The sequence below is a fragment of the Syngnathus floridae genome, chromosome 12 (assembly GCF_059516105.1).
Source record: "Syngnathus floridae isolate MCC-2025c chromosome 12, RoL_Sflo_1.0, whole genome shotgun sequence".
Taxonomy (NCBI): domain Eukaryota; kingdom Metazoa; phylum Chordata; class Actinopteri; order Syngnathiformes; family Syngnathidae; genus Syngnathus; species Syngnathus floridae.
The window spans coordinates 1405610-1432625 of NC_142424.1; the positions used below are offsets into that span (position 1 = coordinate 1405610).

General features: G+C 47.6%; 4 protein-coding genes across 11 annotated transcripts; all 4 read right to left on the minus strand.

The window, feature by feature from the left end:
* Positions 1 to 151: 151 nt before the first annotated feature.
* Positions 152 to 6334, minus strand: LOC148389377 (TNF receptor-associated factor 2-like). 3 transcript variants are annotated; one of them, XM_088391056.1, is made up of 11 exons: positions 6004 to 6334; positions 5342 to 5554; positions 5182 to 5260; positions 5009 to 5107; positions 4726 to 4887; positions 4562 to 4636; positions 4421 to 4495; positions 3799 to 4353; positions 3536 to 3713; positions 3322 to 3470; positions 152 to 3205 (listed from the first exon to the last, which is right to left on the minus strand). In XM_088391056.1, exons 2-11 carry the CDS (start codon positions 5527 to 5529, stop codon positions 2987 to 2989), a joined length of 1779 nt encoding a protein of 592 aa, XP_088247182.1. In that variant the 5' UTR covers positions 5530 to 5554; positions 6004 to 6334; the 3' UTR covers positions 152 to 2986. The 3 variants fall into 3 exon arrangements, with proteins under 3 accessions (XP_088247182.1, XP_088247183.1, XP_088247181.1); XM_088391057.1 differs by having other exon boundaries at positions 3799 to 4131; positions 4267 to 4353; positions 5182 to 5554; XM_088391055.1 differs by having other exon boundaries at positions 5182 to 5554.
* A 148-nt stretch (positions 6335 to 6482) lies between these two features.
* LOC148389378 (GRAM domain-containing protein 2B-like) lies at positions 6483 to 9665 on the minus strand. 2 transcript variants are annotated; one of them, XM_088391059.1, is made up of 13 exons: positions 9457 to 9665; positions 9225 to 9318; positions 8913 to 8982; positions 8739 to 8842; positions 8584 to 8679; positions 8396 to 8467; positions 8197 to 8277; positions 7987 to 8104; positions 7685 to 7780; positions 7480 to 7570; positions 7290 to 7394; positions 6941 to 7010; positions 6483 to 6869 (listed from the first exon to the last, which is right to left on the minus strand). In XM_088391059.1, the coding sequence occupies exons 1-13, from the start codon at positions 9522 to 9524 to the stop codon at positions 6831 to 6833; spliced, it is 1104 nt and encodes a 367-aa protein (XP_088247185.1). In that variant the 5' UTR covers positions 9525 to 9665; the 3' UTR covers positions 6483 to 6830. The 2 variants fall into 2 exon arrangements, with proteins under 2 accessions (XP_088247185.1, XP_088247184.1); XM_088391058.1 differs by having other exon boundaries at positions 7221 to 7394.
* A 730-nt stretch (positions 9666 to 10395) lies between these two features.
* c12h2orf42 (chromosome 12 C2orf42 homolog) lies at positions 10396 to 21329 on the minus strand. Of its 5 annotated transcripts, none has more exons than XM_088391052.1 (10): positions 21209 to 21329; positions 20233 to 20584; positions 19485 to 20145; positions 19249 to 19371; positions 19066 to 19170; positions 18787 to 18891; positions 18603 to 18703; positions 18362 to 18524; positions 18110 to 18289; positions 10396 to 10691 (listed from the first exon to the last, which is right to left on the minus strand). In XM_088391052.1, the coding sequence occupies exons 2-10, from the start codon at positions 20575 to 20577 to the stop codon at positions 10651 to 10653; spliced, it is 1824 nt and encodes a 607-aa protein (XP_088247178.1). In that variant the 5' UTR covers positions 20578 to 20584; positions 21209 to 21329; the 3' UTR covers positions 10396 to 10650. The 5 variants fall into 5 exon arrangements, with proteins under 5 accessions (XP_088247178.1, XP_088247176.1, XP_088247180.1 ...); XM_088391050.1 differs by lacking the exon at positions 10396 to 10691 and adding an exon at positions 12224 to 12490; XM_088391054.1 differs by lacking the exon at positions 10396 to 10691 and adding an exon at positions 12224 to 12490 and having other exon boundaries at positions 20233 to 20580; positions 21209 to 21289.
* Positions 21330 to 21581: 252 nt separating this feature from the next.
* Positions 21582 to 26624, minus strand: LOC148389380 (cytotoxic granule associated RNA binding protein TIA1-like). Its single transcript, XM_088391060.1, has 11 exons — positions 26382 to 26624; positions 25338 to 25434; positions 24882 to 24980; positions 24176 to 24230; positions 23950 to 24037; positions 23751 to 23826; positions 23567 to 23672; positions 23256 to 23354; positions 23034 to 23118; positions 22688 to 22972; positions 21582 to 22566 (listed from the first exon to the last, which is right to left on the minus strand). The coding sequence occupies exons 1-11, from the start codon at positions 26405 to 26407 to the stop codon at positions 22425 to 22427; spliced, it is 1158 nt and encodes a 385-aa protein (XP_088247186.1). The 5' UTR covers positions 26408 to 26624; the 3' UTR covers positions 21582 to 22424.
* Positions 26625 to 27016: the final 392 nt, after the last annotated feature.

Here is a 27016-nt window from a genome sequence, read left to right on the forward strand (position 1 = left end):
CTTTAATTTGTATTTACATGATGCAAAAACTGTTCAAGCATGTTTGGTGTCAGAAGAGATATAATAATAGATAGAATGACTCTGTTGTCGACATGGTCGCCAGGGATGGAGATTGAAAAATTCATACAAAATAAAAAGGAACAATAAAGCGTGGTCAAATCACCAAACTTTATTACAGACTGCGAGTTTCTTTTGAGCGTTAAAACACATCAAATGTCAACAGCGGAATATTTGTATGGCTCTTCACTTCAAGGTACACCAATAAAAATACCCTGTTTGAACATGGAATTAATGCAAAGTGCACAAATAATTGTTTCCAGTCAACTGCATCACATTTAACACGCACACGAGTGTTTTCTTTCAATGGTGTAAAGGGTTTACATTCAGATTACATGGGAGTAAATATGAGGACATTTTGTTAGTGGGCACTTTTTTTTTTAAAAATATCCTCCAGCACTAGTAGTGACCCATGCACACACACACGCGCGCGCGCTAACTCACAAACAGCAGCTCAAGTTGAAATAACAATTTGGCAACACATGTCGAAGCATATAACACACAAATAAAACAGCTTGCAATACAACATGGAGGTAATATTTTGAGTTTGGCACAACACAAAAGCTTATTATTTCCTTTTTTCACACTGGAAATGGGACTACTTACATGCTTGTTTTTCTGCAGCTAAGAATATAATAAACCCACACAGAGCACAAGATGAAAAGTCATTTGCGTCATTTCCGCTGGCTTCGCAACCATATTTATATGGGAAAAGTACAAAGTTGCTTGCCGCAGTGTAAACAAATAGCGCTAAATAAGTCACGCGTAACCCCTGTAAACCCTTAAAATGTCATATTGCACTCGAGAAGAATTTGCAATGCGCCAACGGAATCAGCTCTGGCCTGTTTAAACCATCTTTAGCAAACAAAAAAACTGATATATAGATATAGAATTATTAGGGTATTCGGTAATACTATTTTTATTATAACAGCTTGTGAGCATCCACACGGATATATAGCTTTAATATATAGATTTATGATATAAAATATACATATTTATACATTGCTTTAACAACTATAGGCTGGTGCCTTGCGACGGGCACAGCCGGATATAACATAATAGCTATTCTACCGTATTCTCCTCCAAACAAATAGAAATAAACGCGGCCACAACGGCGTGGAGCCGCTTTACGTGATCTACCAATTAAAGTCTCCCATGCACAGAGAGGCTTCAATACTGGTTGAGACTGGTTTGAAAACAGGCCAGCGGACCCCTCCAGAGATTCAAAAAGCAGCCAAGCCCGCGAGCTTGAGTGGCTATTTAGTCAGCGCGACGTTAGCAATTTCTATACATTTGCACCCCCAAGTAAGTGTACAGTGAACCCCTGCCTATTGGTGTGAGTGGAGGCGCTTCATTTAGACAAAAGTAGTGCTTTGCCGCCATCCTGGTGTGGAGGATTTATGTGAGTTGAGTTGCTTCATTTAAACAAAAGTAGTGCTATGCTGCCATCTTGGAACTGTTGAAGTAAGTTGAGGAGCATCGTTAGATAAAAGTAGCGGGGATAGGGGGGTGAGTATTATTCGCCAATTTTAGCTATGAGTGGCGGTTCTTGGTCCCGACCCCCCCCTGTGAATAGCCAGGGTTCACTGTACAACAATGTTGAGCATCTCTTTCTGTACACAACAAAACAGTACACACTATTAGAATCGTATCGGGACGCCAGCTCGGCTAGCAGCGCACACATCACATATCGGACGTACAAGAAAACAACGTTCCTTCTCTCGGTGAGCGGGGGGCAGGCGTGGGAGGGGAGGGAACAGCGCCACCTGTCGAGATGCCGGCCAGCGAGTGCAAACGCGAGGAAAGGGGTGGGGGGGACTCAAGAAAAAACACAATGTCAGGCCTGCGCCTCGGACACCTCGCTAACTCCACTGTATCTTCCACAGATGTACCAAAGCCCCGGTCACAACCCCCCACCCCCACCCGAGTCGGAACGAGCACAAACTTTACATAAAAAGGAACGCCTGCTTCTAAATCAAGGGTTCTCAAACTTTGAGGGGCTACGGACCCCTTGCAAGGATACATTTAACCAAATTTACTCAGTTGAACTCAATACTTATTGGTCGCAGTTGAGGTGTGGTGCTAATATGAAGAAAATGGCTGCCAAACTTAAAGGGAAAGTCAAGCCAAAAATGTTGTTGACAAAATGTTTTATGCGCCCTCACTAGTCTAAACACGGCATTCTGATTACAATCGCGTTTGTGGAATAGGAATTAACCAGCAAATTCATCCTGTATTCTTTTACTATCTCAGAGGGCGGCCATTTTGCCACTTCATCAATTGATTGACAAAATAATTGATAGATTAAAATAATTAGTTCATGATTTGTATAATACCAACTTGATGGTGGTGCTGAGAGGTGAATCAAGTATGTTCCTATCTTGTTACTGGCCATGGGCCCCCAGGGGTCCGAGGACCGCAGTTTGAGAACCACTGTAATCTAAACAACTAACCACAGCGTCCTCTTCGAACTTGAGTGGACATCGGACGCCAGCGAGCATGCACATGATGCCAAGGGGACAAAAGGGGGAAGCCTTGTTGATCACACAACTCCACGTTTGTCTATGCAAAATTTACTCAACACGAGACCAGAAAGGCTCACGACAACGACAATCTCAAGACAAAGAAGCAGAAGACCCCCCAACCCCCTCGAATTAGCCACGATGATAACCCCGCACCCGACGCGCAACTTTCCCGCTCAGTCCTTGGCGTCCCATCAGGTGTCGTCCTACTCGTGCCGCGTCCAAAACAAACAGGTGGCGGACATTCTCACCGCAATAAAAGCGGCGCCCGGGCACACCTTTGTAACCCCCCAAAGCGGCAGAAGGACGCTGTATAGCGGCACCCCGGAGGGGTTGCCTCGGAGCTAAAATGAAGACCCCGGTGGTCTGGTCATGAAAACTGAGCACCTTGCGTGGCTCCGCCTCCTCTAGAGCCCGGTGAGGTCCACGATGGCCTTGATGAAGATGGCGTCGTCGCGGATGTAGGAGTTTTTGGCATCCAGCTTGGAGAACGGGCAAAATAGTGGGCAGCCACTGGCGATGTTCATCTCGCTTACCGGGCGCTGGAAAGATGATGAGGTGACGTCGGGGCGGAAGGCGTCGATGATGTGCTCCCGGTTGCTCTGGTCCAGAAGCATCAGGGTCACCTGAAGGGGAGAAAAGCAAAGCGAACTTAGTCTTGACTGAGATGCCACAACATAGTGATGGGCGGGTCTCACTCATGGATGATTGATAATATGATTCTTTTTTTTTTTTACTGGACCTTCTGGTTGAAGGGCCACTTGAGCAAGGCGTCGCTCAATCCCCGCATCACCACAAAGAACAAGGACAAGTGGCTGCCGCGCCCCGTCCCGTCCCCGTTCAGATAGATCCGCAGACACATCTTGTAGCCGTACTTGCTGGTGTAGAAGGCTGCAAAGGAACCAGGCAGGATTTGGGGTTCCTGTTCTGTACAATCATCTTGAATATTTTCTTACCTGGCGAGAACATGGCGGGAGCGCGACCGGCGACGGCGTCCTGCCTCTTTTTAGCAAAATCGGAGATCCTCCACACAAAGACGCCGTCGAAGGTCGAGGCGGACATTTCCCGAAGCCGACCTTCCATCTCTGCTACCGTCAGGTCCTTCAGGCCAACCGTCCTCTCCAGCTGCCGCACCTGCAAGAGCAGTTAGTTCAGTACTGCGCATTTCTCTGAATTCACATTTTAACAATCCCCCTCCAAACACCACCGGCAGGCTGACCTTGTTACTCAGAGCTTCGATCTTGTCTTGGTCCAGCTTGTGTTGGCGGTTACTGGCTTCCATGGTGGTGGCAAAGCGCTCCACTTCTCGGTTCAAAACACACACCACGTTCTCAAAGGTGCCCGCCTTCACCTCCAGCTCGGTGCAGCGGCGGCCCAGCTCGACGACCTTGGTCTTCTCGCTGTGGAGCTGCAGCTCCAGGGCCGCGCCCACCGAGCTGGGTAGCGGCGTGAAGGAGGTAGACACGGACAGGGTGGGGGCCAAGGTGGGAGGCGGGGGCAGGGGAGCCGGTGCCGGCGGGCCCGAGCCGGAGGACGAGGAGGCGGCGGCTCCCTGCACGGGAGGCCCGGAGGAGGTGGTGCTGAGCTGGGAGACCCGGGCCTCCAGTTCCCGGAGGGACTGCTGCAGTTCCACCAGTTTGTGTCCCGCCACCTCCAGACCCTGCGGCTGCAGCCCCTCCATGCTCACCTTCATGCCCATAATGTAGTGCAGCAGCAGGTTGAGGTGTTCATAGGCAAAAGCCCGTTCGTGGTCGTGGGTCTTCTCTTTCTCCACCTGCCGACGGAAGTGACTTAAGAAGTCTGAAGAGCAAAATAAACGAGCCATCAAAAAGGTGACTCACCGACATGTCACAGCCCACCACGTGAAAGCGACACGGCATCCTGAATTTGCTGCAGAACTTGATGTGGTCCACGTACTGCAAGATGTGACAAGTGTCAGTTGTGGGATGAGTTGGAGAGACGCGTACAGTCCTCAAGCTCACCTTCTCTCTGGGGATCTTCTTTTTGGCACAGCCCTCGCAGATCATCGGGTATTTGGGGCAGATCTCATCGTGGGCCTGGTGAGCAATAATGAGCCAATTCATCGGTTTGATAAGCATCAAGTCTATTGAGTATCATGCTTTGTATTTATTTTTAAAATGTTCACCTTGATGTTCTTGAAGTGAAAAGGTTCTTTGCAGTACTTGCAATTGAGCGTCCTCTCCGGGCACTCGCGCTCACTGTGCCGCTCCTGCTCGTTGAAGCGAATGCGCTCTTTGCAGGAAGGGCACGGCACGATCATGAACTCGCACTTGCCCTCGTGGCTCATCTAACACGTGCACACAAAAATAAAAAAAAAATTCTATATCCGCCAACCAGAAGAGACCAACAGAACCAAACTGTACCGCTCAGTGAACTTCAGCTCACTTTGCCCGACTTTTGTGACTCACCTCATATTCTTTGATGGACCCTCTCCAAGAGCAACTTTCATTAACGCAGACAGCCGTGAGGTTTTCCACTTCTCGCCGAACCGCATTGTCGGGAAAAGCCTTTAAAACAAAAAATGTGTTTAAATTAAATAGATGTATTTAAATAAATGTAAAACATATGTCATGGTACTCACACATCCTTGTTTCAGGATTGATGTGGTCTCCTCAAAAATATCCTCCTTGATGCAAGCGTTGCATTTCTGCGGTCCGTTACTGCAACGACAAAAGGTAGACATGTCTAGTATGAACGGACCTACAAAAAAGTATTTTCTCCATTCTCCAACCCTTGCCGACCTGATGGCCAGGTTGAAGCAGTACGAGCAGAAGCGATGGCCACACTGCGCCTGGAAGGGTCGTCTGAGGATGTTGTGGCAGCACTTGCACAGGTGCTTGTCCTCCAGCTTGTTGCCCAGGATCTTCTTAGGGAAGCCCGGCTTGTTGCTCTCCATGGACGAGGGAGGCGATGGTTCCTGGGCGGCCATGCTGTCCAATCACAAGCGTTCACACCTAGGTAGAGCAGACGGCGTGGTCATTCAATTTTGCATTATCGCAAAAAAGTCATGGAAATCTGACATAAAATAGTTTTTCAAATTTGTTGGAATTTCCCATCCCTTGTTATATGTTGTTCAATATTAAGTGTAGAAGTATCAATAAAGTTGTCCCGATTGAATTACGCTCCTGGCGTTTAAATGTAAAGACGGAGGAAATGGAGCCCAATATTGTGTTGCTAGCATCGTTCTAGCATCTACCAGCGAGGCCCCCGCGGCCTTTTTGTTTACATGACGATCCACTGACTGGCTGGCTGCTGCCTCCCTGCCTCGCCTCCATTGTCTCCTTGTTGCTAAGCCGTCACAGCATCCTCGAGTCAGAAGAGGAAGAGAAGTGGTACCCGGAGGAGAGAGAGAAAGGGGGGGGGGGGGGGGGCGGACTCCCCCTCCTCCTACCCCCGCACTTACCAGCAGCCCGCTCCGGTCTTCCTTGTCTTAATGAGCCGCCATGGCCTGGCTGTCCTTGTCCCGAGACTCGACTCGACGTTGTTTACAGGCGCGACGAAGGCGGGTTTCTTCCTTCCGCCACATAACAACAACACGGACGGGCTCTCCGGCAGCGGCGGCTGTTTTCGTCCAGCGACGCCATTGCTTCCCTCTCAACACGACCACCGGTGACGTAACACGGGGGCGGGGCTGACGATGGGCAAAATGACACACGCGCGAGTCAAAAATGACAAAACTAACGTGGCGGAGGATAGGAACTGCGAATAGTGAAATTTTGTCCAATTTTGTCACTTTTTTCCTGAAAGCAATATCGCTTTGTTGTGATAATAAAGTTATATTTCTTTGAGGTATTTACATTCTGTTTATAAACACCACCCACCCCCTCTGACACTTTTAATACACATTGAGCACAGAACTGAGCAATGTATGAAAACACTACATAAAGTTGCACTCAAAATGATTTAATTCCTCACTGTAAATTAATTTTCAAAATATAATCTACAATGGGGATTATTCAGAAATGACAGACCGGAGTTTTGGACAAGAAATGCGGGTATAAAAATATATGTGAAAGAGCATGGACAAGCTATCTGAGTAATCTTTAAAATACGAGTATATACATAAATATAATTTAAAGGCACTTTTTTAAAAGTTACATAAAAACAGTACAAACTGTGGAGCCTCTTTTTTTAAAGTGCTTGAGTACTACTAGTAATCAATACTACGTTGCCTGCTGGAGTCACATGATCCTGAGTGGAGAAGATGATTGATCGCATCATCATCTTTTTTTAGGTGTCATCCAGAAGCTTCCGAAGGTTTCTTTGAATCTAAGCATACAAACAGTAACAGTGCGACGCCAAAACAACATTTGAACTCATTCAACAAAATCCGCACAAACCTTTTCGAGTTTAAGCAGGCTGGCGGAGAGCTCACTAAAGATCTCGGCATCCTGGACAGTCACTGTGTTTCTGCAAAGCAATTGGAGTCATATTTCATGCAATAATGAAAAATCTAAATCTTGGCAATTTCGTATGTGTGGTTCAAAGTTGGAAGCAATCAGGTAAAATCTCTAGAACATCTCTAGATAGTAAATATCATTCTAAAATGGCCGCTTTTCAGACATAGCTAGTTTTTTTTGTGGGTCTACTCATGATAGACATGCCTTCCAAATTCCATACCGCAAAGTGAAACTATCTTCCATGTCGATGGCTGAAATCTTCCCCAAAATTCTTTTTGGATCCTCATACCCTGCGTGCACACGATCCCGGGCGGACAGTATGACATTCAAGCGATGCTCGAGGGCCGCCATCTTCAAAGCCATGTAACACGAGGACATCACCAGGACGCCGACTCTGTTTATGGAGGAAACACAAGCGTCTTAAAACAACCTGGACAACAATGGCCTCTCGTGTTGCACGTGGTGAACGGAACACTCACAAAAACAAATAGATTAGCAGGACGGGGAGCAAGGTGGTGTGAGGCCAGGCTTTGTCCGCTTGCGTGGCCCCCACAATAGACTTCGATGGCCCTTTGTGGCAAAACAGATATGTTTTTAAATTCCGGCCTCCAGGAGGGATTGCGACAAGAAAAAGTCGACACACCCTTGTACACAAAAACGAAAGAAGAACGAGCGTGACGGTACCGTTCTTGGCTCGGCTCTTTTGGCCTGGCTGAAGGTGCACGTCTGCGTGCACAGACACCTCTCTGCTCAGAAACGTGTTGGGGACGCTGGCGAATTCTGTTTGATGAAATACGGCGTGAGAGAGAGAGACACAGAAATGTTTAAAGCAGAATTCTGCCTTGCAAAGCAGCAGGACGAGCCTTCTGAAATACTTGTCAAACCAAGCAAGTCTAAACTCTCACTTGCTATTTACTCAAACGTTTTGTCAACAAGTCTGTGCGAAACCTGACACCCGCCGCACCTTCGCATGTTCCGTCACCCACCAGCCATTTTGTCACAATCCGGAGTTTGCGATCCAGAGCTGCTACTACTCTCCGCCTCCATTTCCTGTCGCCTCTGTCGCACCACGCCGTCCAGATCAGAGAAGGTCCGGGCCAAGTCCTGCCGAGCACGCACAGGAATATATACAATGGCACTACTGCTGAGAACAAGGGCCTCGCTTTCTATAGATGAAAACAAAAAACATTCCAGACCAGAGGAAGAGATGGTGGGCGCTTGACTCCAAAGCCGTTCTCACAGGAGGAGGCCACATGGCTGCTGCACGTCTTCTCCACCTGAAACGTTGTCACGCGTTGTACTTAGCAAGTATGGGCTTTCTACTTGACGCGAGCTATTCAAATAATGACGAGGCACTATTTAGGCCCCACACAAAATGTGTTTGTTTGAACTGACCTCCAGATGGACGCACACGGACCTCAGAAACTTGTAGGTGGTGTTCCGGGACAGGAAGGACACAAAGACGTGCTGGAAAAACACAACCTGGGCTAAAGTTAAGATGAATTTGTACTGGGGTTATTCAAACTGTTGACACCCACAATCTGGTACTATGACACATACACACTCTCATTTGGTGGTATTACCTGCTCCCGTGTGCTTTCGATCACCAGGGCATTGGGCACCAGCAGAGCCGTTTTTGTCTTCTTGATGAATGTCACAGACGCTGCCCGGATGGCGATCTACAGAGAAGGTTTTGGAGTTGTTAAAAGCTAGTTTCTGCGAGAGCGCGCCGCCATACCTTCGTATCCCTGCCAAAGACTTTAGAGTGGAAGCAGATCCAGTTTGGTGAGACGAACATTTTACCCTGATACAAGATGTCTCTCTGCAAGGCGCATGTGTAACCTGGCAATGGAAAGCAATCAACATGTTAAAAATTTTTTTTTTAAAAATTCCAGTAAGGTGGCAGACATACTTTGTGTGAGCGCCTCATCTCTGCTCACTTCCTTGAACAACTTGTGAAACTGCAAGTTCGTCTTGGACAGCTGAAAGAAACGAGACAACTGGAATACCTGCGTCAGGCATGTTGAACCCATTAATTTGTTTTCAACGTTAATATTTTTGTTGATCATTTCCCCATCACATCCCCCCCCAGACATAAATAAAAAATGTTTAAATGCAATTTTAATGTGGACGATGAGTAAGAGAGGAATATTCTAAACAAATCCATGGACAGGTAAACCAGCGGATGTCCAACCACGAGTACCGTCTAAGTGGAGAAACGCACCTGAGTGGACGGTGACTTCTTTACTTCCGATTTTGACAAACGGAGGTGAGTGGGCCTCCTCCGGGCACTGGGGACATCGTTGTCCGCCTCAAAACTGCCACAAAAAAGTTAAAATATGAAAGACTTCTTATACTAAACTTTTCATCAAGCGTCTCATAACAGAATTTAAGTGAACCAGTGCCTCCGTAAGCGCAACACACCGGGACTTGAGCGCCAGCTGGCCCGAACTCACCTACTCCCGCTGGGGTACTCGGTCGTCCGGGACGGCGGAGTCAACGGTCGCTCGGCCTGCTCGCCCATCACCACCGTGTCGTCCTCCCCCTCCTCCCTAGCCGCCCGCTACCGCCGCGAGGCGACATACGAGATGACCCGGGTGACCGGGGATTTGGACCGATCGAGGGGAGAAAATATGGGAAAAGTGGCTGGATAGAGGAGGAGGAGGAGGAGGAACCGGGGAGGAGTCGGAGGAGAGGACGAGAAAGGGGAGCGAGAAGTCGGGAGCGCTGAAAACCGCCCTCTTTTTGGGTGCCAGAAAGAAATCCATAATTTAATTCCTTGACACTTTATTCACAAATTCTAATCACTAGTAGAACAACAAATGATAATAAAATTAAAAAAGGGAAGAAATCCAGACTTTTCCCCGACTTTTTGGGCCTCGTCAATGTGATTGACCAACATGTCCACAAGAGGGCAGCATCATCACTTATAGTCAACGTTCACCTCATTTCTATCACAGTAGAGGTTATAATTTCCTTCAATATTTAAAGAAGCTAAAGTTGTTTGACTTGGGAAAGTAAATATTTAAACTTTAAAATAACATTTGAAATTAAATTTGGCTTTAACACATAGGCTTTAGGTTTTTAAAAACAGGGTTTGAGCCTGGGTTAGGGTTTAAAAGCAAGGCTTAGTGTTGCAAATTAGGGTTTTAAGACTTCCAAAGTGGGTTTTTCTTAGTCACTGTGTGTCTGTTCTGTATCTTTAATTCTCTGTTCAATGAGTCATGTTGCATATTTTCTGTGTTTGTTTATTTGTGGCTGCCTGATGACAGCTTCATGACGGTTGCAAAACATTACGGCCCACATCTGGGCGCTTCTTATGTAGGGCACTGCCACCTCTCCCCCCCCCCTCCCCCCCTCCACCCACATACACTCAAAGGCCTCATTTGTGGGCCCAGTGATGGATGAAATGATAAGGCCTGGAGACACCACAGAACACGTACCACTTTCTGGGATTAAGAACGTTAAGAACTATCTTTGAAAAGAAAAAATATTGATACAAAAGTAGAAAATGAACACATTGACTGATATGGATCAGATACCCATGAGGAAATCCAGCTGCGATGGTCATGTGACTAACAAAGAGATGCTTGATAAAATCTTCCCACATGTCCTTTGGAGACTATTCATTCTTGACACACACAATGGAGTCAGTGTGTGTGGGCGCGCAAGTTGCCCTCCTGAGAGGAATCTGCGATGAAAAAACAGACATGAGAGTGGGAATCGTGTTTTTGATTTATTTAACAAAATATTAGTCGCTGCATTACAACCCTACAGAGGCCCTAAAGTGAACCCCCCCCCTTCCCAATAAAAAGTAGTAGAAGCATTGATTCAACTGCTGGGGATTAGGAAGAAGTAGACTCACAAATCTAATGAGTCTACTACCTGGTATGCTTTGGTAGCAAGATAAAAAAAGGACACGGTCGATTTCCCGAGGGGTGTAATGTGACAGGCAACAAAATTCTGCGAATCCAAATGAGGGTGCAAAAGTACAAGGATTTATTTTCTCTTTTTTTCCTCGTACATTCCGAATGAACTGGGTGCTCAAGGTTTGAAGTCGGACACAGGAGGTGGATCTCATTGGTCAAAGAGACAAAAATCAATTCCAGATTCAGTGGTTGTAGGGGTGCTGAAAAGCAAATCTTGACAATTCCTCAGTGCAACCAAGAAGTGGTGTCAACATTGATCCAAAAAGTCCCCCCCCCCTGCTAAAAATATCCCCTGAAGGCATCATTGGTAGTCCAGAGTCGATGGAGGTTCCAGTCTTTGGTTGTAGAAGGCATAGTGCGGGTAGCATGGGCCTGTGGTTGGCCAAGAGCGCACGGCCATGGCGTAGGGTCCGGATGGCAAAGTACTGTAGGGGTGATAGCGAGCTATTCCCATACTGTGCGGCGCTCGGACGGAGCCCCCTGAACCACTCAAGTGGGGCAAGTGCTGATGACAACGGGCAGGTGTCGAGGACGGTACCTTGGGGTCCGCCTCCATGGCCATGTGTGCCCGCAGGTGAACCAGCTCATCAGGCGCAGTAAAGTGCTTGTTACCCGGAGCCCTGGCTGACTCCCAGTTGCACGTGTGGGGGTCGCTCGGCAATATGTAGGAGTAAAGTGGGTGTGGAGGGTGGGCAGGGTATACCAAAGGAAAGCTGCAATTGAGACTTGAGAGGTCTTGGATGCAGGGGCCGCTGCTGACATGGGGAAGGCTTGGGTAGCTGAGGCAGTAGGGATCCCGGCACAGACCCTGCATGAAGAAAGGTGGCGAGGCTCTCGTGTGTGGGATAGAGCTGGGATGCTTGGGACCCAACTGAGGTGGGTAGCCAGCGTAGGTGCCCACCATTGAGCCGTGGTAGACCACATTGGATGGTGGCAAGGGGAAGTGACGGTGCGCCGCCTTGTAAGGCGAAATGGGCGTAAGGCGCCCGGGGCCAGAACCTGCTTGGCTGCCACCTGAGCTGCTCGTGCCGCAGTTGGCGCTGGCTCGGGGGTGGCCAGAGTTGGCGAGGTGCAGACCCTCAGAGGTCAGCCTGCTTGCGTCAATGTCTTTTTGGGACTGTCCGCCGCTCGTACCACAGTCGCTACTTGTGCTGCTCGGGCTTCCGGTTTCACGCTCGCTATTTGGCGAGTGGCGCAGCGGACTGGGCGTCGTGCCATCTGATCGTTGGGTGGATCCTTTCTCACCGCAGCTCGGCGAGAAAGGGTGGGGTGCGTACGACGGTGTGTTGGCTATGTGCCCACGAGCGCCGCCAAGGGCCCCGAGTCCTACTTTCTCTGACAAACTGCTGCTGCTCACTTCATCATCGCCACTTCTACCAATGCCACCGCTTCCTTTGAGGTAGGGCTTGAAGCTGCACTTGTCCGCCAAAGGTGGACGCTGCTCTCCCACTTTAAAGCTGGAGCGCGTGGTGCTTTCCTTGGAGGAGGCCGGAGGATCTGCTTTCCCAATCTGCGAGCATGTCTGGGCCAGCATAGCCAGAGGGCTCTTGTTCACGTCCAGCTAAAATCAAGCAATAAGAGATGTTTAAAATATTCAGTTTGTGTACTGTGTCACTTATAATAAAACACCTCTTTAAAAATAGCCATAAAGAAGGGAAACGGTGCAGTATTCATTTTTTTGATTGTACAGGTAATATGCAAAATAGCATCTTGCAATTAACTATTTACTACTGAGCCCAAAGCCAGAAAAGCTGTCACACTTAGCAACTTTTTTAAACATACTTCTAAAAAAATACATTATAAATGTACTTTACAGTATGTAAAATATTTAAAATGACATTTATGTCATGCAAGAAGTCAAACACTTTTTAACTTTAGCAAATATTATTTTGGAATAACTATCTCTAGTCTATAAATTATTTCCATAAACATGTTAATTATTTTCTACAATCAATCAAGCAGCCTACCTCAATGGTGACAGAGGCGGGCGTGAGCGGTTGCAAGTATTCCGGGTGGGTCAAGTTGCCCGAATGCGCGCTCAACATGTTGACCACGTGCACCGCGAGCCGTCTCGCCTCGCCTGCCGAACGGCACGGAGGTCCTGATGAGGCGACGGCTGACGGAAGACGTGCGGCGCTCGGCTCGTTGCTCAACTTCGACCGGTTCAGTGGCTCTCCGCGACGGGGGAGATTTCATCGGACGCAGCGTAATCCATCCACAGTCCCGCCGGTGTCTTCCGGGATAACGACGAGTCGCGGGTGGGGAGTTTACTTGTGCATGTTGAACGGGTCCAATGTAAAGTTCCGAGCCCGACGAGTCCCTCATGCACGCCTGTGCTGCGTGCACTCTCGCAGCCGATTGCAGGCAGAGGGAGGCAGGCGTGACTTGGAAGCGGCCGGTGGGCGGGTCGATACGAAGCGCAATATCAGCGATACAAGAAACGATACGGTTTTGACGTGGTTTGTTTTCTATAGTTTCCCCCCCAAATTAGTCCTGCTCTATTCCTGGCTGCGTTGTACATTTCGAAGCATTTTTTTTCTCAGCAAATAAAATAATGTAATCCACAACTAATAATACAAATTGCACATTTGAAGGCTATATAAATGCTGGTGATTGATTTTAGGGCATCAAAATGACCACATTTTTACAATGACTATATATATTAGCAGAAAAGTCTAATTAAATGCAATCCAGATCCAAAAAAAACATTTGTGGCAATCCAACCATTGACGACATTCTTAAATTTAGGGTGGGGGGAAAAAAATGTAGAAAGTAGAAAAACCTCACTGCCAATTTTTTGGGGGATAAATTTTATGACGCACAACCCCGGCAGGCTTTCCCCTTGTGATGAAGGCCTTTCACTAGCTTTTTTATTACAACTCGTAACCCTCCCGATGGGTTGTGCGTATTCTCCCCAAACGGACACATTTACAACACGTTTATGAGTCGTCTGTGTTGTCGGAACAGCGGGACACGGCGGGCCGCTTTTATGCGGGGAAAAGTCTGACAGGGATAATCATTGCCTGGGCAAAAGTAGTGCACCCTTTGGGGGGGAAAAACTCCCTGGTGACGCTCAGTTTTTAGCATCGGGTCAAGGACACACATCCCACAAAAGTGGCAGTAGCCGAAGTTTTTTTTTTTTAGCGCACCCTCCCCAAAAGAGAAAAAAATTTAGTACACGGTTGACAGTAGCACTGAGCCAAGTGAGCTCAAATTTCAAGCGCCTGTCAAAACCTTCACGTTACATTTCAGCTGCGCACCGCCGGCGGCTTGTGAACTTTTCACTCTTTCAGGGGGCTCATTGTGAAAAGACCCATCGTTAGCGTATCGTTAGCATCATCATGTGCTCTACATCAAAGTCGGCTCCCGTGACACATCTCATCGGAATCTGTCATGTGGTGCTTTTACCGATCTGTCACACTTCAAACAACCTCCCAAAAAACCAAGCTGCCAAGAACAATAAAAGCAGTCAACCACAAGCTAGGAGGGGAAAAATATCGCAAGGGCGTGAACGCCGTTCGGGTACTCTATGTACTGCTCGGGTAGGGTGGCGCTGCCCCTGGGGGGTGCACGGCCCGAGTAAACATGCCGGCATCGTCGACCAGATTTTCCACTTCCTGTGCCAAGATGGCGGCTGTGACCTTTTATCCGCCGCCTTTTCCTTCTAAATAAATATTACTGTCAGGACAGTTTCACACAGAGACCTGGCCATTTCCTGATTGAAGCACAATGAATACTTTCAACGTCGTCAAAGCGCAATCTGTCGCTCTGTCTCACACACATACAGCGTCTCGTTCTTTCGCTGACCTCTTTACCTCAGCAAGGCCAAATTATACCCGGCGTGCCTTTTGATTGACAGGCGAGGCAGCGATATGAGAGGAGGGGCGTCGTCCGTTGCCGTCAACAGGTCGCAATTAGTTTACAGCTGTCTGAAAAAACAAAAACCTTACTTGCCGTCGGGACCCAGCAATTACGCGCCCTGACAGCATTCTTGACTCGCCTTTTTTTTGTGTGGTTTCGAAAAACTATGGTCCGTCGATCATTATGAGATTATCGCAGTTAAGCTGTCGTGTGTGAAGTTCCGACCGTTGCTTTGACTTTGCAAGAGGAAGTAGATTGATAAAATATTTCGAGATTTAGCCTCAGACATTTGTCTAGTGGACACGGTTTTAAGTTGGCAGCCGGCGGACTAAAATTCGTTTGCTTTGGAAGAGAAATTGCCTACATCGCCCTATAATACCCGCTTAAAAAAGACAAACATGTTTTTGCCTATACAGCAGCTCAGAAGTGGACACGGCATTTTCGCTGCCACAGAGAATTACGCCATAAAACATCAAAGATGAAAGAAAAATGACATGAAAAGCCACCGCAGCTGCCATCTTTCACTCGCCAAGCCCATGTGGCTGCGACGCCTCCGAGCCAATCGGTCACGCAGCACTCGTGAACCCATAAATCTATCGCGACAGGAAGCGAGGGGATCGGCGGCGTAAATCAACGCCGCAGATGAAAAACAGACGAGAGAGGAGGCCGGACGGGAGAGAGTTCGTGGCGGGACACAAAAACATTCCGGATTGTCCGTGAAGTCCGCGGGGCACTGAACTGAGACTTTAGAGCAAGACTTGAAAATGCCAGGACTGTCTAACCTCCCTTACTCAGCGACTTGTCAACATGTGTGTCCTAGTGGCATCCTTGTATCCTAGTGTACTTGTGTCCTACCATCCTTGCACATGTGTATTTTTTTACGACATGGAATTCTTGTGTCCTAGTAAACTTCTGTCCTTATGTCCTACTGTGACCTATTATTCTCATGTCCTCTTTGTGGATTTATGCACTTGTCTACTTGTGTCCTACTCGGGTCCTTGTGTCCGAGCATCTATCTAAATGGCACATGAAAGCGTCGGTCTGAAAGCTCGCGTCTACGGACAGGAAGTGGTCATGACCTTACTTGCTGTCCGGCGCGAATGAGAGGAAGGGGATCGAGAGGACGGCAACGACGGGATTCCAAGCTGTTGTCGTGGAAACGGCGATGACGGCTTTGTCGGTGTCACGGCCGCTTTGCTTGAACAAAGGAAGTGGAACGGACTTATGTCACGACAGCTACATTTGACTTCAATTAATTGACAATAACATTTTCTTCCGATGATGTGACGATTCACTCCAATTCTGATCAAACTATGACCCGATTTACTCCAATTACAGCACAGATTTGCTGCAAATACAAATAATCTAATATATTTAAAATGATGACAAATGATCCGCGGATTCCTCCGAGGTAAAAACACGCCACTATGGAGGTCAGTGCGAAGCCAAGAGGAATTAACACTCGTCACTCAGCCGCCGCTGGGAGGAAGGTGGAAGCTTTGACAGAAAGCGACGAGCGAGAGAGAAAAAGAACATCAGCGCTGGGCTGGCGACCTTGGCAGCCTGGAAGCGCCACTTTACAGCGGAAAATCCAAACGGGAATATTTGATCCCGCCGCTCTTCGCCACAAACTTATTTTAGGAACTGCGCCTGACCAACACCAGCACATCTCGGAACGGGATGTTCTCAAAAGTGTGTACTGGTTACAGTCGGCTCTTTACCCGCCGTGGCACTCCACAAAGCGAACAAACTAAATGTATTTGTCAGCATCGAATTGAGGCGCTGACAACAGGAGTGGGATAAGTCAATTTCTGTTCAGTCATTTTTCAGATGAATACTGTCACATGACAAGGGGAGCGCATTCCTGCCTTTCTCGATTGAGCACAGAAACACTGCGCCATAAAAAAAACAGATCTTCAAGTTGCTGGGTAGAATTAAAGTATGGTTCATTGATGCTGTTTTTTGAGCTAATATGAGAGGGTAAAAAATAACCGGCTTTAGCGCAAACATTATTCACAAGTGTAATCTCCCTCTTTAACTGAGCGCCCAAATAAAAATGATACAGCCCGTGTCGGCACTTTTACAGCGTGCTATAAAGCAGAACGGCACAGTTAGCGCAAACACACACACGTGCACGCGCACACACACGACCTGCAAAAACACTTTTACTGCGGCCTGCAAATGGACTATAGTGATTTTACTATTTAAAGAAAAAAAAAAAAAGAGGAGGAGGGAGTTTAATGAGCGACTTTGATGTCAAACAGACAGAAGGTGATTAAACATGGCTGCCATCTGTCCTCATAAACATCGCCCGGTCAGAGGGGTTCTCGTAAAGCAGACGTTACGCAGACCCAAAACACGTCAAGACACCTGTCGTAAACGTTGAAGGCCATTCATGAACAATGGTGACCAATCAGATGGGGAAGTATGCCAGGGTAAATACGTTTTAGCGAGAAAAAGTCGAACAGGAAATTTCTCAGCGATGCTGACAGCAAAGTGTCTGCTCGTGACGTAGTTGTACAATCCACCAATCAAATGTCAATTTTTTATTTTTGTGTGAAGAAGGAAAGAGAATTATAGGACCTGGGGGTCGCCATCGATTGGCCGCCATTTGTGATGGATGACGCAATAAGCGGCGAAGGAGGAGTAGGAGAATGATTGATGCTGGTCAACGCGCTGGCCAATCAGCAAGCGGGAAGACATAACATGATGGAGGAGCGAGAAAGTGGACAAGATGGACGGTGGCTGGGGGGGGGGGAAAGGGACACTTGTCTATAGAATGGACCGGTAGTTATCATTTAAACCTTTGATGACAACACTTAAGTCACATTTTTGACATTCTTAATTGTCATACGGACAAACATAGTTTGACAGCAAAGTTATTGTGCAAGCTAAATGTGCTACATGCTAACATGTCAAACAAGTACCAACTGTCAACACAAAGGGCATGAAAGAACAGGATAGTGGCGCTACCTGCTGGCAAAATCTGGAACTACCATAAATTGTCAGGATCTTACTGGGAAGACTTGATTTTAAACATTTAAACATACAAAACCACGCACATTTGAATATTTCTTTTTACTGGTCATGAAGCCAAAAGTAATTGAATCATAATCAATTTAGGTTTGAGCTTTTTCTGCACTGTTATGACCTATTTTTGGATAAATAGAAATGATCATTTTTTAAAATCTGTTTTGTTACTTGATCAGTAAAATAATTGGCAGATTAATTAATTAACTATTTGTTAGTTGTAGGTAACAGTATATATTTATTCATCTATATATTTTAGTTTTTTTTTTATTTGATGACAGTGGCTCACCTTTGATGCGTCCTGTTGTGCTGTGACCATCTTTCTCTCCGCATTCCGCTGTCTGTCCACTCTGCTGGTGCCCAAACTGGTAGAGGATCCTCAGCTCGCCCATGTGGCAGCGTGGGAGCACGTCGGGGGTCCACTCAATGACAAAGGGGCCGGGTTCTTCTGGGTCATCCGAGCCGGGCCCTGCTCAGGCCGGAGACAAACGTCAAGTGCATGCTGGGGATGCTAATGCTAATCGGAATACGAGCAACTCACCAACTTTGAGGAAGGTTCGGAGCTCCATGGGTCGAATGGGCAACGTCCTATCCGTTCTAATCCCGTCCGCCGGCGCAGGTTCAGGCGGAGGTTGAAGACAGTGAAAGCGGGAGTAGGAACCGTCCATGTTGCGGACAAAACTCTGAGTGAGCTCTAACTTCAACTGGTAGACAGACGACGATAGTCCAGGCCTCAGACGCGGGGAATGTAGACCACACGGGTGGGAATTGAGGGGTCTTACCTCAGGCGTGTCGAAGATGCGTTTGACCAGTGCGAGGTTGGTTATGTGCCAAGTGTATTTGGAGAGGGAGCTCTGAGGGACGCCGTCATTGTTCTCCAGCACTAAAGCCATCGAGACACACTGAGTTTGAGCTAACTTCGGTTAGCAATTAGCCTGGTGAAAAACGCAGACCATGTGGTCCCACCTGTGGTGAAGTTGGGCAGCCGCCTCTTGGAGCCTAGAGACAGGCGATGCTGCAGAGCATTGAAGAATTGCTGAGGAATGTAGTATACCAGAGGCTCAGGTTTCCCTGTGGGGTAAAAAAAACAAAAGATTCCAATTATATATTATTCGAATCCCTGTTGGGAGTCACATGAAAAATAAATGTCTTCTCTTTGTCACAGTGACACGAGTGCAATATTGGGCCACATGCTAGCTGTCAAGTCGGACTTTTGAAGAAGGGAAAAAAAAATACATTTCCTACCGTCAAACTGGTAGTGCATAGTTTGCTGAATCCTCTCTGTGACGCCGGCCAACCACTGGTAGAAACTCAAGGACATTGAGCCCTCATCCACCATCTGAGTGCCAGCTGAGACACGGCGGTTCAAGTACCAGGAAAAAGTCACGGAACAATAAGTAGATGCCATAAAATGTTTTAGATTAGTACCCGAGGGAGCTTCATCCGGGCGTGGTTTCTTGGCTTTGTGAAGATATCTGAGAGGTTCCGTGGGAAGGGGAGGGGGCCTCTCGCAGGGAACGAGGACTTTGCCGGTTGGGGTAGGTACAATGCCTGAAAGACAAAGCGTGAAAGGGTTAATGATGTTGCATTATTGAACACAAGGTCATCATCACATAATACTGTACAGCTTTAAAAGGCTGGACCAATCAGGTGACCACTCTTACCAGTTGTCGCCGAGCTGATAAAGGTGGCAAATTCTGACGCCAGTTTTTCATCGCTGGCAAAGGCACAAACGCAGGCATAGAAGTGCAGGCAGGGGTGTGAAGGGTCTGGGTGGTCAGTGGCGCACGACGCCTCAGTCGTCTGCGGGCGGCAGGCGCAGTGAAATGCCGCCTGCTGCTGCGTCGCCCGCCGGGTCCTTCTGCCGCCTTTCGCCACATTGGACGGTCCTACGCCACCACCAACCGTCAGGTGCAGAAGGCCCAGGGGGTGCGCAGAATCGGGGCGGCACTTGACCACCAGCGTATCCTTGGACACCCGTTGCACCAGGGGCCCTGGGGACTCGGTGGCCAGGCCCCACAGTTCCTCTTTGTCCTGCATTGAGGCTGTCAACGCCTCTAGGGCAGAGCTCTTGACGCTCAGAGGGGCGGCGGAGCGGCGGCACTCGATGGCAGTCTTGATATGGACACAGAGGGTGTCGGGTAAGCCGGAGTCGGACCGGTCGGACCTCGAACCCTGTTTGCAGGCCGGCATGAAACAGCGGCCCATGTTGATCTGAGACAGCATGGGGTGCCGCTCGCCCGTGGAGATAGCGGTGTCGGTGGGGGACAGCCCCACAAAGCCCAGCTGGGCGGATCCTCGTTCTCGGTGGCACACGGAAAACACCTGTGTTGGAGGGAAAATGACCGAGATAATATCCAAGACGATTCAATACTCATGCAAGAAGATACGTTATTTATATTTCCCACCAACCTGAACACCGCCCCCTTCGTTGTTATCCTGCTCCTTCCCCTCTCGCTCCTCGCTGTCGATGATCACTCTGACCGCCTCCACGCCACCCTTCCGGCTCCCCCTGTTCCCCGAGGTGGCGTTCCGGAGCGATATCCCGCACAGTTTGTTCTTGCAGCTGAGCCCCCGGGTGCCGTTGTAGACACCACAGCGGGGACACTTGCGGATGCCGCGCAGGGTGGCCCTCCCCAGGTTGGCGAGGAAGGCCGGGGTTACGGCGGACCCCGCCTTGGTGTGAACATCCTGCTGTTTGGCGGCGAGCGGGGTGGCAGACAATGGTGGGATGATGGAAGGGGACATGCCTTCCATTTTCTGACTGGTCAAGAAGCAAGGGGGGGTCAAAATAAACACATAGTGGGCTGTGTTTGGAATCATTCAGCAATCCACTACTCCATAAACACTATACAGTGAACTTTTTGTAATCCTGTATCGGTGCCACTAGATGGTGGTAAAGCAGTAAATCCGGAAATGATTCTAAAATCTAAACAATAAACCTGTCACACATATTTAGACTGTGTTAAATACTTAAAATGTTCAACTGCAACAAACCACCTTCACACGAAGCTCATGAGTAGTATTAGCTGACACAAATTGATGTACCATCACAAGTATGCGGACTAGCATGTTATTGTTAAGTCATTAATAAAACTCATTTTGACATTTGAATATAAATTGCTATAAAATACAAATTGTAATGGTTGAATAAGACTACGAGGGCTCTCCGCAGCTGTGGAAGCAAACTTTTAAATTTAGGAAAGCACCGAGAACATGCAAATGAGACTCGAACCCCGAACCAAGGAACTTCTGTTTTAAGTGCCAACCACCAGTGTCTAACAGCTACTAGAGGAAAAACATACTCACACCCACTTGAGCCTTTATAAAATACTTATTAAATTCAAGCATTTGACGTGATAAAATGAATAAATGTCTCATGAAATACCTGGGAAGGTTCTCTTCGGTCAAATAGGGCTATTTTACCTCCAGAACTGCTCGACCGTCGCCATTGCTTCTTACATCCCAACACCGCATTGCGCCTGTAACGACACTGCTGATAGGTCGGACAAAGTCACGTGAGATAATGTGGGCGGCGATTTCTCCTGCGTGAAGCATCATGGGACTTGTAGTAAATATCAATAGATGTGACAAAATTTGTTCTTGTGACTGCCGTGTTTTGCTCGGTGACGTCTGCTTTGGGCATGCAAATATTAAACGTTTGTCTCACTAAACCCAAAATCTAGGGGCTTTTAAGGGATTGTACGTTTTCACCAGTCTTCACAAACTTACTTTCACTCACATATTCACGCATACAAGTGTCCTGAATGAACATCATTCTTTATACAGATACAATTGAACAGAGCGCTCAGTTATTTACAATAAGACTTCAAAAATGATATTACAAAAGAAGGTGGAATGCAAAACAAAACAAAAACACTTCAAATTGAGTGAATTATTTTTTAAAGTAGTTGTGCAATATTTGTCTGCCTGGTAAGTAAAGACGAGCGTGGCAGTTGTGTTCCCTGCAAGACATTGTTGGAAATCCAATTCAAACAATAAAAAAAAAAAAGTCGACAGCCGCTCGGTGCTTTCTAATCAAAACCATGGTGTCGCTGCAGTCAATTCCCCCGAAATGGGGGGAAAAAATAAAAAAAGGCAAAAAGCTCACAAGCTGAGAAAGACGAAAAATTACTAAATTAAAAACACGATGTAGTCCTTTCGTATTGAGGGGGAAGTGGGAGCGGGTGGGGTGAGGGGGGGCCTGACTTGTGTGTCAAAGTAGCAGTTCATGCACACCAAATCGTTCAGGCTGCTAAGTTCGTACTCTTTGCTTCTTCCTCAGTGATTTCCTACATTTCACAGAATGACTTCTGCACCCTGAGAACTGGCCAGGACTAACGGGGTGGCGAGAGAGACAGCACGGAAGTGGGGTGGGCGGGGGGTTGGGGGGAATTCAGATCTCTTTGGCTCTGCAAACAAAACATGGCGACGGCAAAGACTTTAAGCAACGTCGCCTTTCCCTAATCTAAACCGTAGCTGTGCTCAACTTGTCATGTACATGTTGGTTGGTGATGGCGTAAAGGATGCGAGGTGCCAAAAATAAAAAAAGCAAAATGGATGTCCCTAACCAGAGTGTAATGAGGGGCGTCCAGCGGGCGAGATCAGTGGGTGTGGAAGCCGGTCGTGCCGGCCATGCCGGCTTGGTTGGCGAGCATGGTGCCGTTGACACCCTGGCCGGGCTCCACCATGCCGCCGTTGCTCACGGCGCCCACGCCGGTCCACCCGGCGGCGGAAGGAAGAGGACTGAACACAGGCAGCATGGACACAAGTCAAAATTCAGGAAGTCATTTTAAGATCTTCTCAATGATAATATTTAGCTGAAAAAATGTGGTGAAACGTTAATGTGTTGTGTCGGTCTACTCACTTGTAGCACTGCTGATCCCAGCTCTGGCCGTAGACGCCGTAGCTGGGCACCTGCCAGCCGTTGTGCACGTACTGGCCCATCTGCTGCGTGTTGCCGTACCACTGCCCCCACTGGTTGTAGGGCTGCGCCGCAAAGCTCACCGTGCTCTGAGGCAACTGGACCTGCTGGATGGGGCCCACCATGTCGGTGGTCTCCTTGCCCCAGTAGCACTTGACCACAAAGCCCTCCACCGACGTGCCGTTGACCGAGACGATGGCGTGGGCGGCCGCCTCGTGAGAGTTGAACCTAGGCGGGCGAGTCGCACTTTTGAGCTAATGTTACACAATTTGGTTTTTAATAAACTGACCTCACAAACGAGTAGCCCTTGTCAGGGAAAACGCGGATTTCCATGATTTGACCAAAAGGCGAGAAGGTCTGCCTCATGATTTGCTCTGTGAAGAGACAAGCATTCGTGCATGTGTGTAAAATAGTTTCTTTGAACGGTGATGATGGGTTGATAACGTTCCAAAAGTTACTGTCCCCACACACACTACAAAAGTCAATTTTGGACAAAAAATGACATCCTCACCGGTGAGACCTGCCGTGACTCCACCGCAGTAGACTGTGCAGTTACTGGGACTGGACTGATTGACCACCTCGTCGAAGGACAGCTGCTTGGTGGTGCTCGCTGTCAGACACAACCCGGCACCGATGATTTTTATGACAATTAAGAATGTTCAAAAGTCACCTCAGAACCTTTTCCGTGCAATCGAGAAAGGTTTTTAGCCTTGTTGGGTTTCAATTCAAGTGTGACTAAATAGCAATGGAATCTGATTGCATAAAGCTTGCGCATGTTGAACTTGGCCAATTTTATTCTATCAAACGTCCATTTGATCTTACTTTCATTGGTTGTTTTGGGCGTGGGCTTTCGTGTGGCCCAGTTGGTTCTAATCTGCCTCCCTCCAAGCCACTGGCCTCCCATCTGCTGGATGGCGTTCTCGGCATCCTGAATGCGGCAACAACAAAGTACGTCAAGCTGGCGGCTCGTCTGCAGAGATGGGAGGGGCCGGAGGGGGGCGCTTACCCATTTGTTGAAGAAGGACACAAAGCCGTAGCCTTTGGACTTGCCGGTGGCCATGTCCTTCACCACCCGACAGTCACTGCACGCAGTAGCGGAAATCCAAATGTAAGCGTTTCTTGTCATAAGCAGCATGTCACTGCTTACGTTAGCATTAGGCTACCAGGACCAACATGGCCAAAATGAACAACAGTATTCCACTTACGATATTTTCCCAAAGGGCCCGAAAGCGGCCTTGATGTCATCCGTGGTGATCTCAGGACTGAGGTCTCCGACAAAGACGTGGAAGTGACCTAAAAGACGTTTTCAAGATTTGTACATTCCCATAGTACAAGTGTGTCTTTACGACGTATCGATTTGATTTTCTCATTTTTATGCCCGTCCCTAAAGACAACGGTGGTATCTTATTCACGGTATCGATTTGCACGTACTGCTTGTGTCCTTCTTTTGGCTGGTCGGCGTGGTGGCCCAGTTGACCTTGACTTCCTGTAAAGAGACACAACATGGCGAGGAGACAAGTGTGAGACGTTCTCAAGGCGGAGGAGGCTGCTCATGTTCTGATTAGACCACTTGAGGTCTCACACCACTTTTACTTCTATTTGCTGATTTTGAGGTTGTTGTTTTGAATGCGGTGGCTTTCTCTTGTGCATCATTACACACCACTGCTGATTTACATCATGGTACAAACCTTTTCAGAAACTAAACACACAGTAAGAATTTAAGAATGGGCTATTCAAGATGTCACACCCTCAGAAATCAGGAAAAAAGTCAGGCAAAAAAATTTGGAGCAAAAACTGAAGGAAGTAAGGTCCAAATAACAAGGGACTTACAAACAAGTGAATTTTACGAACTTGTTATACTCCTCAAACGCTCCTTCAATACCTGTTGAGGAATAGAATATTTTCAACTGAATGTTTGTCTCGCTACAAGTGTGGCGTCTAGTGGAAAGCAGGTAGTACAGCAAATCAATAAAAAAAAAGAACACACACACGCACACAGAAGAGCATCATCACCCAACACAATCAAACACTCCCGGCTTTCAAAGTTGAAAATATTTTTCTTTGCCTTTAACACACCAAGAGTGGCCCACCCAGCCCGGTCTGAGAGGCCCGCACCAAAGGAGACAGGATCGCTTACCTTACCCAGAATTTTCCGACCGTTCATGGCCGCAATGGTGGCCATGGCGTGTCTATGCTCATAGAATTCCACAAAGCAGTACGGATCGTGACCCGCCGTCTGGAGTGGAGCAGGGAAAAAAAAAAGTGTAGATACATGAAGAGATGTGCAAATCAACATGTTCAACAAAGTGGTGAATTTTGCGGTGCATGCTCAGCTATTCCATTTGAATGCCATTTATAGTGTCAATCGTGAAAGTTGCCATGTGCTGTTTTGTTCCATAGGGGGGGGGGGGGGGGGCGGCGCACACAGGAGTCCATTCAAGGTGCAGTGTTTATTCAAGTGGACAACGCAGCCTTGCGATAAATTGGACTGCCGTGTCAATTACAGTACAGTCACTATACGAGGAAATATTCCCCCCCCCCCAAGCTGAATCAACAGTTAACACAGCAAGGTAAGATGACTCACTGAACTCACATCTACGATCATTTTACAGCTCTTGCAGGGTCCGATCTGGCCAAATAACTCCAGGATGAGGGCTTCCGTCACATCCCGCGACAGGTTGCCCACGTACCTGCAAAAAAGGATAGCAACGTGAGATGCCTTTTTTTGTAAACTAATGGGTGATGGTCGCCAACAAGTGGGCCGTGCTGAAAATGGTTTAGTGTGAAGCACATTTTGGTGTGCTAGGTGTGTCTGCACCCCAACTGTCCTATTTCTAATCACCTGAAATGACTGATGATGATGATTATAAATATCCACAACCTAACTTGAGGTTCAGGTTCAGTTTCTGTCAAATTGCATGCGCCAAACCCGCTCAGCCTAATTTGTGGTGATAGGCTTGCAAATAAGACAATGAAGCCATCCCAGAGGGACCCAGGCTGAAATAAAACAAGCATTTGCAAAGTAAATTTAATACATGAAAAACAGGTTTGCTACACTAGTCTGTTCGGATGTCATAAAAATGACTTCATAAAATCCCTAGACCAATTTGATTTCTGAGTCATTGCATTACCTAAGCCTCACGAGTTGCGAGGTTTTAATGTACTCAGTGCATCTAATTTGACCTGAACTTACCTCGAGTTGGAAGATTTTAAAATAGCACCGAGCTAATCTTAAAACAGGAAATACAGAGCAGACAAGCGGTTTTCCTCGTTAACATCACTTTGACGTCTGGTATGGAAATGAATTCAACCGCGTATGCACGAAGGAGCAAACAATGCAGAGATGTGGCCATAAAACGGAATTTCAAGGCCTAAAATGCTCGATTTTTAATTGGACGCTTATTGAATTGAGCTCGTAAGCACACAACATTGTTCTTAGTCCGGCGGTAAAACCGTGAAATTTCCCTCCATATTTTCGGGCAACCCCTTCAACAAACGACGTTGCATATGCTTGTGTCATTTTAATATGCGTCAGAATGCATTTTGAGTCTTGGTCACGTTAGCGCGTTAGCTCCGCGTTACGTGAGCAACACAAGTGAGCTGAGCTAAGCTAACAAGACAACCGGAGAACACTCACAGGGTTTTGGGCTGGTCATCGTCCATCCTGTCTCAAACTTGCTGGCCAAGACCAAGTCGCAAACGCGTGGCGGAGGGCAAGTCCACGGCCGTCGCGAGAGGCTGCCGGTGACACCGTGTCCGCTTGTGTTTTTGTGGCGCAGTACGAAGACGATAATGCCGCCGAGACTGGGGGCGGAGGGGGGACAAGCTCCGGAGCGAACAATGGGGTAGCCGACAAAGATGGCGGAACGCGGGGCCCTCGGTTGGCGAGCAATGCGCATGCGCAACACTCCGACACACTTAAAAATTTAAATAGAATAAACCAAATTAAAGTCCATTGACGATATATAAAATCACACTGCCACACATCAAATTTAGCCAGACAAATAAATAAATAGTTTATTTCTGAGGTTCTAGCCCACATATATGAAGTGCTTTGTATCAGTGTGACGTAAACGCCGTGCCTACGTGGCGGTCATGTTGGCAGGGGCGACCTTCCCTTCACCAATACCTTAGAATAAATCATCTTTACAACCTAAAAGTGCAAAATTGTCATGAAATGTACAAACATCTTCAAATATACACGCATGTATACTTTTTTTTAGACACACTAAATTTATTTGGACAACATACTATGTATGGATCAATAGGTAT

Bases quoted from the DNA above. Each gene is read 5' to 3' on its own strand.
- LOC148389377 (XM_088391055.1), bottom strand. From the start codon at position 5,529: ATGGCCGCCCAGGAACCATCGCCTCCCTCGTCCATGGAGAGCAACAAG. The intron at 5,108-5,181 runs GTGAGTACCATG...TTTGTTTTAAAG, and splicing joins CAATCCTGAAACAAGGATGT to GCTTTTCCCGACAATGCGGT. The intron at 4,637-4,725 runs GTGAACATTTTA...ATTGCTCACCAG, and splicing joins TTCACTTCAAGAACATCAAG to GCCCACGATGAGATCTGCCC.
- LOC148389378 (XM_088391058.1), bottom strand. From the start codon at position 9,524: ATGGGCGAGCAGGCCGAGCGACCGTTGACTCCGCCGTCCCGGACGACC. The intron at 9,319-9,456 runs GTGAGTTCGGGC...TTTTTGTGGCAG, and splicing joins GAGTACCCCAGCGGGAGTAG to TTTTGAGGCGGACAACGATG. The intron at 8,983-9,224 runs GTGCGTTTCTCC...CGTTTCTTTCAG, and splicing joins AGAAGTCACCGTCCACTCAG to CTGTCCAAGACGAACTTGCA.
- c12h2orf42 (XM_088391050.1), bottom strand. From the start codon at position 20,577: ATGGAAGGCATGTCCCCTTCCATCATCCCACCATTGTCTGCCACCCCG. The intron at 19,372-19,484 runs GTAAGAGTGGTC...TTTGTCTTTCAG, and splicing joins TATCAGCTCGGCGACAACTG to GCATTGTACCTACCCCAACC. The intron at 18,892-19,065 runs GTAGGAAATGTA...TTTACCCCACAG, and splicing joins TATGCACTACCAGTTTGACG to GGAAACCTGAGCCTCTGGTA.
- LOC148389380 (XM_088391060.1), bottom strand. From the start codon at position 26,407: ATGGACGATGACCAGCCCAAAACCCT. The intron at 24,981-25,337 runs GTGAGTTCAGTG...GCTCCACTCCAG, and splicing joins GCTGTAAAATGATCGTAGAT to ACGGCGGGTCACGATCCGTA. The intron at 22,567-22,687 runs GTGAGTAGACCG...GCCTGTGTTCAG, and splicing joins TGGGATCAGCAGTGCTACAA to TCCTCTTCCTTCCGCCGCCG.